Source organism: Camelina sativa, chromosome 8 (genome assembly GCF_030686135.1).
Source record: "Camelina sativa cultivar CO46 ecotype springtype chromosome 8, ASM3068613v1".
In the NCBI taxonomy this organism is placed as follows: domain Eukaryota; kingdom Viridiplantae; phylum Streptophyta; class Magnoliopsida; order Brassicales; family Brassicaceae; genus Camelina; species Camelina sativa.
Window position 1 is genome coordinate 24,549,416 of NC_141887.1, and position 9,092 is coordinate 24,558,507.

The 9,092-nt window shown below is 41.1% G+C and overlaps 1 protein-coding gene across 1 annotated transcript; it reads left to right on the top strand.

Annotated features, from left to right (window-relative positions):
* The first annotated feature begins 3,012 nt into the window (after nt 1-3,012).
* On the top strand, nt 3,013-3,795 carry LOC147940415 (uncharacterized). Its single transcript, XM_087461295.1, has one exon. The coding sequence runs from the start codon at nt 3,013-3,015 to the stop codon at nt 3,793-3,795; it is 783 nt and encodes a 260-aa protein (XP_087317421.1).
* The last annotated feature ends 5,297 nt before the right edge of the window (nt 3,796-9,092 follow it).

Here is a 9,092-nt window from a genome sequence, read left to right on the forward strand (position 1 = left end):
GGACCGCCGACCAAGAGGATGCTCGCTATACGTGAGGCGTATCAGCGTGGTCGTCTGAATGGTGTTGTTTGGCGGGCACATGTTGAGGGGTCACCGTGAGTGGCCCCAATTCAGCCTGTTGTGGGAGAGACTCGAGAGGGACTTGGAGTGACGGACAAGGCGGTTTCAAGCTCTGTTTCTGTGGTCAGGTCGAGCGTTGTTGATGTTGGCAGTGGACCTAGTCTTCCTGAGATGGTGATACCATCGATGGTAGTGTGTGTGGTGATAGTGAGATGGTGAGTGTGGAGGGTGTAGTTCCTTGCAACCCGATAGAGACAAACCCATCTGAGGGCGAGGAGGAGCAGATCGTAGCCGATACCCCAGCACCAGCCGGAGATCCAGTTGTACCCGCACATGTGCCAGCACCAGCAGACGAGGAAGACAACAGTGTGATCGTGGAGGACATTCTTGACAGTCCTGAGGTGGTCATGGTCGAGGATTTTATTAGTATCATTTCTGACGCATGCCACTCTATGCCTGTTGAGAGTCCGAAGTCGCCATTGACGTTTGCCGGTTCCGTTCTTGATGTGCCTCTAGTTCCAGAGTGGTACGATCTTGACCCTCCATCATCTCCGATTGCCTCACCATATCTCCCATCACCCACTACGCCATCCTTGAGTCTCATCTCCACTTGGTGGAGAGAGTCTTCGCCTTTGTAGGGACCTTTGAGCGCTAGTGGAGGAGTGGTTATGGGGGGGGGGGTAGTTCTGCGGAATGTATCTTTGTACCGAGTGACCGAGAGCCTTATTGTTTTACTTGTGGTCAGTTGGGACATTATCCAGAGAGTTGTGTGTACTACATGGCGTACATTCCTTCCAGTATAGTGTGCTTGACTTGTGGAGAGCGCGGTCATTACGCTACATCTTGTCCTACGACACGTTCAAGTACCTTTGTTGGAGGATCGAGCTTCTGTGCAGGAGCGACATCCGATGGAGCTTTCTCATCTCGCACCCGTTCTGGTACTCGCTATGGTCCCCATGTTGTGTTTGCAGACTGTCCGTGCGCTCGTTGCGCACTTAGTAGGATCTTTTTCGTAGGCATGACGTGAGAGAGGTGTTAGGCGCTAACCCTTTTTGGTATGTGTATATTTAGTGGGTTGGCTAATGCCTTTTGGGAGGTATGATGGTGATGTATTATTATTTTTGGTACGATCATGATGATTTGGGTTTTGAACGAGGAGGTTTATCTATGTGTACGTAACCAAATATTTAAAATCTGTATTATATTATGGTTGTGTTTGTGTGTTTATATTTTGTTGTTATTGCTTGCTTACTTGTGTGTTTGTGTGTTTGTGTTATGTTAGCTTTATTCGTTAGGAGTTGAGAGTGTTTCTAGATTATTAGGAGAAACCCGAGACCTTGTAGGAGTAGAGAGACCTTAGGGAAAGAGAACCGTGGAGATTCTAAACTGCAATCCGAATTCCGTGAAAGCCAAGGAATGGAAAGTTAAAGGAGTAGACCATTGTGCATTGCCTAGAAATATTTTTGAAAGAAAAGAGGTAAGTTTTGATTTTGAAAGGAGATTGAAGAAGATCATGAAGAGCAGTGTAGATTTATCAGAGTTGAAGTCAGTATGGATCAGAAAAGAAGAAAAACTAAGAGAATGGTTTAAATAGTGGTTAATGAATGGAAATTTAGCCATGATCTAAAGCCAGAAGTTTGAGACAAGAAGACAAAGAGAGTTGCGGTTAGCCAAGAAGTTGTGGAAGCCATAGAAGAAGAATCATTTTGCCATAGCCAAAGATTTTTAATAAACTACAAAAGTGAAGAGCAAACTTAAAAAAAAAAAAGGTAGTAGGGAGTTAACATAAATCTTTAAAGGAGAGATTTATGAGATCTAAAGATGTTTTAAGCCAAGGGTAAGTCTGATCTAAAGATTTTTGACATCTCTAAAGCCTTTGACACAATCCAGTGGTCTTTCCTGCTCAATTTACTACATACATTGCATTTTCCTGATCAGTTTATCCATTGGATACGGCTCTGTATCTCTACCGCTACTTTCTCGGTTCAGGTAAATGGAGACCTGGCAGGGTTTTTTGGTCGTGCACGAGGTCTGAGGCAGGGCTGCTCCCTCTCTCCATACTTATTCGTTATTTGTATGAATGTTCTCTCCCACTTGATCAACAAAGCAGCTGCAGATAATAGGTTTGGATACCACCCTCGTTGTCATAACCTTCTCCTTACCCATTTGTGTTTTACCGACGATCTCATGGTGTTTGCTGATGGTACTCAGAATTCAATTGAGGGAGTCATTCAAGTTTTTGATGAGTTTGCCAAATACTCGGGACTGCGGATAAGTCTTGAGAAGTCTACTCTTTATATGGCAGGAATTTCCCCTGCTATACAAGAGGCTATTCAAACAACATTTCCCTTTGTGGTGGGTACATTGCCGGTTCGTTACCTAGGATTGCCACTCCTCACCAAGGCAATGACAAGACAAGACTATGCTCCACTGTTGGCAAAGATTCGACACAGAATCAGTACATGGACAGGTCGTTTCTTGTCATATGGGGGACGGCTGCAACTTATAAAGTCGGTTCTCATGAGCATCACACTTTTCTGGTCCTCTGCTTTCCGACTTCCAGGTAAGTGTATGATGGAGATTGAGAAACTCTGTTCTGCTTTCTTATGGAGTGGACCCGATCTAAAGACTCATTCTGCAAAGGTTGCTTGGGCGGATATTTGCTTACTTCTCTGCGAGGGTGGACTAGGATTAAGTCCACTAAAGGAGATTAACATTGTTTCCGGTCTAAAACTTATTTGGCGTCTACTCTCGACAACATCACTGTGGGGACAGTGGGTTCACATATACCTCATTCGCCAAAGTTCTTTCTGGGAAGGTGCAGACTCATCTTCTCAAGGTTCTTTGATGTGGCGTAAATTACTTAAGCTCAGAGATCTAGCTAAAGACTTTCACTGCAAAGAAATATAGAATGGTCAGTCCACCTCTTTCTGGTACGATAGATGGTCTTCGATGGGATCACTGTATGACTTGTTAGGCAGCAGGGGTTGTATTGACCTTGGAGTTCCCAAGCATGCGATCGTCGAATTAGTCATACTCACCCACAGATTTAGAAGACGCAGAGTGGATGTTCTAAACCAGGTGGAAACAGCAATCGCCATCGTCAAAGCAAAGCATAAGCCACACATCGCAGACGTACACCTCTGGAAATGGAAAACAGAGTTCAAACAAAAGTTTTTGACCCGTAACACTTGGACTCAACTACGTACGGCGAAACCAGTTTGTCCCTGGGCAAAGGGCATATGGTTCTCCCAGGTTACACCAAAATTTTTCTTCATCACATGGTTGGGAATGCTTAATAGACTCTCTATAGGTGATCGTATGCTGCGGTGGAACGGTAATGTTGATTCTTCCTGCTCCTTCTGTACTGAACCGCTGGAAACGAGAAACCACATCTTCTTCCAGTGTTCATATTCAAGCCAAGTCTGGAGTAAGCTAACTTCAGGTTTCCTTGGTACGCATTCTACAGTGGAAAGGGATACTCTCACGACACTCATATATGATACTACTCTAGATAAAACATCTCTGCTGTTTCTGCGTTACTCCTTCCAGGCAACGGTACACTCCATCTGGCATGAGCGTAACAACCGCAGGCATGGCGAATCTCCCCTCTCAGCACAGCACCTTGGTAAACGGATATACATGACCATTCAAAACAAGCTCCTCCTCCTTCTAAACTCAGGCCATCAAGACTACAAAGATATCCTTATCCGCTGGTTTTCTACAAGAACTTAAGTTATCCTCCATGTACTAAAGCGTTATAATTCAGAAACATTACACATGTTGTAAAGAAAAGGTTTTTTTGATGAATAAAATTTTACATTCATTCATTCAAAAAAAAAAAAAGTCTGATCAAGGAGGAGTTACAATTAAGATGAAGAGGCGAATAGCTACAACTATTGGAAGGCAGATTACACACAATGGAACGTGATGTAAACTTATGCAAGAAAGTAAGGCATTGAAGGAGAAGAGATGATAACCAATGGGACGGTACACCATTGTCAAATAAGGAGAGCAGCCACAACCAAGATTGTCAAAAAGGAAGAAAAATATTGAGCGAGCCATGAACTAAGAAGAGGGTAGAGCCGAAGAACTCAAAGAGGATGCAAGAAAATAATGGAGAAGATTCAAACAAAGTGTTGTATCATGTAGCCCAATAACAAAGCAAAGTACCCTACTAGAAGAAAGGAAGGACTAGACTTCGAAGATGGAGAAACCAAGTAAAGTCGTAATCGAAGCGACTAAAGATGAAGGAGGAAGAGGGCAGTATCAAAGTTCTATTAGCAAGACCTATAAAAAAAAGAGTTTAAGAGTGGTATCAAGAGTGGTATCCAAGAAGCAGAAGAAAAGACTGCAGTCAAGCTAATGCAAGAGTTGTCATCAAATGCCAAGATGGAAATAACCAAGCTCGAAATGAAGGAAAAGGAAGAAGTCTTGAATGGTAAGAGACCAAGAGGAGATTGACTTAGTAGGAGACCCAAAGCGAAGCTAAGGAGAATTCGGGGACAAATTCTATTAAGGGGAGGTGAATGTAATACCCCGTACTAAACCTAAAAATATACGGAAAGGATGCGAACAAGACTATTCGACCAATGAGGGAAATAAACCAAAGGAATGGAAGATTGGTTAAAAACCAAAGGAACAACGATGATCAAAGCTCAGTAAAAGGGATCCAGAGCACTTGTCCCTACAAATTATTACTCAGAAAAAATAATCCGAACACAAAAGACGCAGTAAGATAGCCGAACGACCTAGCCGAGAAGAAATTGTTTAAGAAGAGAATTTATAAGAAAGACTAGAGTCGATCAGTAGCTAAGAGGACTAGCATCAAGAAGCTCTGCAAAGATTATTTAAGGATCAACGCTAAGTTCAACAGGAGCCGATAGCCATTTAGCGAGAGACGCTATTTTTCGGGTAATTAGTCCAGCGACTAAGAATAAGTTTGGAAGGAAGAAAATGAAGCATTAAGTGTGCTAAGGCATATGATTAAATCATATAAGACGCTTGAAAGGTTTTAGCCAAGAAGAATCAGCCAGTTTTCAGATTTCCTGAAAATTGACCCAGAAGCTACTCAGAAGAGCGCTAAGGAGCAGAATTAGAAATTTGTGCTAAGGACAAGCATGAAATAAATTAAGAGTACCTTGAGGAAGTTGAGGATGCTATAGCAAGAAGTAGAAAATCAAGTTGAAGCTCAGAATATTTTTCTTTTAGAAAATCAAGTCGACAAAGACTCTTTTAGCCGATCACCTAAAAGAAAAGTGATACGGTAATTTTATTTGAGCTTGAAGATTTTAGGAAATATAAAAGAAGAGAAAATAGAGAATTTTATCTTGAAACAATCAGAGTTTTCATGGAGGAATTATTTTTAGAGCAATAGCACATAAAACTGGTCGAAACGGGATATTTCCGGCAAGAAACGGTTAACAGTTTGTGAGAGTTAGACTTAGAATCAATTAGGAGAGTTTTGTTTGGTCAATAAGAGACCAAGTGGTTCATTCTTAGCCAAAAGAACAAGATGGGGGCGTTGTTGAGCTGTAATGCCATGTGTTGGCATGGAAAATAGATAAGTATGGTCAAAATTAAAATGGCGAGATGTGATTGGCTAAGAACTGAACGAAAGACATTTGTTTAGGTAACTAATCAACCTCAGAATCGACCCTAGAGGAGTATAAATACCCACCCACCGTTCATTAGCTTAAGTAAACCTAAAATCCACCTTAAACCTTAGTTAAAGTTTATAGTTAGTTCTTGGAGTTAAGGGAAGTCTCTAAGTAGCTCAAGGGAGTATTCAAGGAAGGTTATAAAGGTTGTTAGGTAAGTTGCCTAGTCATAGTTCAGTTTCCTTTCTAGCTTTTTCCTTTTAGATCCTAGCCTAAGCGGATCTTGATGATGCAAAATCCAGAACTTTCGAGTTCGCGCGGATCTAGCTAGTCAGAGATGTGAAACCAAGCCAAGTTCCAGCCTAACCTTGTGAGTACCTAACACATGTCTAGGATTTATTTCCTTATTTCGTGTGAGGTTAAGTTTGGTTGTTGTCTTTTTTGTGTGGTTGTTGTGTATATTGTTTTAATTTCTTAGGGTATGTGTTGCATGTTAGGTTCATGTTCTATTTTGGTATAGTTCATGTTCATTGTTGTGTGTTTAGTTTGATGTGGTTATTATTGTGTGATTTGTTTGTTGTGAGTACTTTTGATGTTAGTATAATCGGTTATGCTATCGTTATAGCCGTTATGTTGCTTGTTATTTGTCGGTCAATAATTGATAGTTATTGACGAGTTTGAGATGTCTTGTTTGGTGTTGTGTTTTATTTGTTATTTATTATGATAGGAATCATGATAGTTTGTTGTGTGTTGTTGTATTAGTCTTGCTAATGTTTGTTGAATTGATTGTTAGTTTTTGTTGCAAGTATCCTTAGTTTTTAGATATACTTGTATTTTTGGGTTAAGTCATTATTCTTGTTAAGACTTGGTAAGGCGATAACGTGATTGTCCCAATGGCTTGGAGTGGTTCGCTACCAACGAGCACTACTTGACGAAGTAGGAAATTTTATCGTAAGGGAATAGGTCCCTTATACACGGTTTTGGGAAAGGGATGTGATCCTTCTAGCCTTTGTGGCTAAGGGTCGAGGAAGCATTGCCTGGTGGGAAATCCATATCGCAGAAGATCAAAGACTTTAAGGCAAAGTTAATTAGTATCGTATAGGTAGTAGTGTGAGTCGTTGTGTAGGTACTCTGTATTTGAGTACTTTAGCTTCTTTAAGCATTTGTTTAATTGCATGATTCTCTGATTTACTTAATGCATGTGTTGCTTGCATTAGTTGCTTGTTTGTTGTTAGAGTCCAAGTTGGGTCATTTTTTAGAGGTTAGTTAGGCGGGCTCATTGAGTAATTTTAGATTACTCATGATGCTACCTTTTGTTTTTGCAGGTATTCTCTTTAGGTAAACCCATAGCTGCTGCGGTGATCATAGGCTGGTCAGATTAGATGTTTTACAGCTTTTTGCTAAAAACTCGATAGATTTATTTTGTATAGTTTTCTTTATGGGCCCAAGAAACTATACTTATTTTGTAACGATTTAAATTATGATACTATAATAAATAAGATTCGGTATTATTTAAACCTGAAACCATTCGAATGATATATTACTCCTGTCTGGACTGACACAACTCGCGACCGTGGTAAGGGTTTGAAAATCCTTAGGCCATGATAGAGAGGTAAAGATACTCGAGATCGGTTGATTTGGGCAAATGAATGCGTTCCGAGAACCTTTGTCGACTGATTACGGGTGTCATACGTGATGCTCTTGTTCCGTTTTAGTTATAGAATGGTTCGGGGGTGTTATAAGCGTGGTATCAGAGTATGGTTTATCCATACTCATGGGACTTTCTTTTTCATTGTTTTATAGAGTCAAAATGTGTCGCAAAAGCTATCTAGAAAAATCTGGTTGTCTGTGATCATTTGCATGTCTAGTTGTTCTTGTTAGGATTTAGAACTCACCCTTTGTTTGTGTCTTTGTGAATGCAGATGACGAGACGTGGACGTGGTATGAGGATGAGGGGCTGACTCCCCTCGGGACCGCCGACCAGGAGGATGCTCACTATACATGAGGCGTATCAGCGTGGTCGTCCAAATGGTGTTGTTTGGCGGGCACGTGTTGACGGGTCACCGCGAGCGGCCCTGATACAGCCTGTTGTGCGAGAGACTCAAGAGGGACTTGGAGCAACGGACGAGGCGGGTCCAAGCTCTGTTTCTGTGGTCAGTTCGGGCGTTGTTGACGTTGGCAGTGGACCTAGTCTTCCTGAGACGGTGATACCATCGAGCAATGGTAGTGTGTGTGGTGATAGTGAGATGGTGAGTGCGGAGGGTGTAGTTCCTTGCAGACTGATAGAGACAGACCCATGTGAGGGCGAGGAGGAGCAGATCGTAGCCGAGACCCCAACACCAGCTGGAGATCCAGTTGTACCCGCTTCTGTGCCAGCACCATCAGACGAGGAGGACGACTGTGTGATCGTGGGGGACATTCCTGACAGTCCTGAGGTGGTCATGGTCGAGGATTACATTAGTATCTCTTCTGACTCATGCAATTCTATGCCTGTTGAGAGTCCGAAGTCACCATTGACGTTTGCTGGTTCTGTTCTTGATGTGCCTCTAGTTCCAGAGTGGTACGATCTTGACCCTCCATCATCTCCGCTTGCTTCACCATATCTCCCATCACCCACTACGCCATCCTTGAGTCCCATATCCACTTGGTGGAGAGAGTCTTCGCCTGTGCAGGGACCTTTGAGCACTAGTGGAGGAGTGGCTATGGGGCGTGGTAGTTCTGTGGAACGTATCTATGTTCCCAGTGACCGAGAGCCTTATTGTTTTACTTGTGGTCAGTTGGGACATTATCCAGGGAGTTGTGTGTACTACAGGGCATAAAAGTAAAGCCATTATGCAAGCCTGAACATATAAGCCAATGATGATCGGATCAATCTCTGCAATGCTCTCAGGTTATGTCTCTCTTTTTCTCTGTTAATTTTTTCTTTAATTATATTATCTTTTCTCTATTGATGAACTATTAGACCATGTACAATGATTTTTTTTCAACACCCTCCACCTCAACTTCCACATCATTTTCTCTTTCTTCCATCTAATCATTCAACACCCAAATCAATTTTAACCTCTCCAACAATTTTGTTTAATAAAATTCAACACCTTACCCCACTATTTTCATTTTATATTTTTTTATTTTTACTTAATTTGATAACAACACATTTATAGTAATTTAAAATTAATAAAAGTCACATTATTATTTTTAAATTGAATTTTATATTTTTAGCTAATATTTTAATATGACAAAAATAAAAATTATTAATTATTAAAACAAATAAAATTACACAAACTTCAAATTCGGAAAATACAAACACACACAATACAGCTAATAAAACGAACATAACTTAATTAGTACAATCATCTTAACTTAAATCACACGCAGAAATTTAAGAACCTCTTTAATCACGGAACATCCCAAATTTTGTCCATATGTGTTTGA

What these genes read in the sequence shown, in the direction of transcription:
- LOC147940415 (XM_087461295.1), top strand. Translation starts at nt 3,013, where the DNA reads ATGGGATCACTGTATGACTTGTTAGGCAGCAGGGGTTGTATTGACCTT.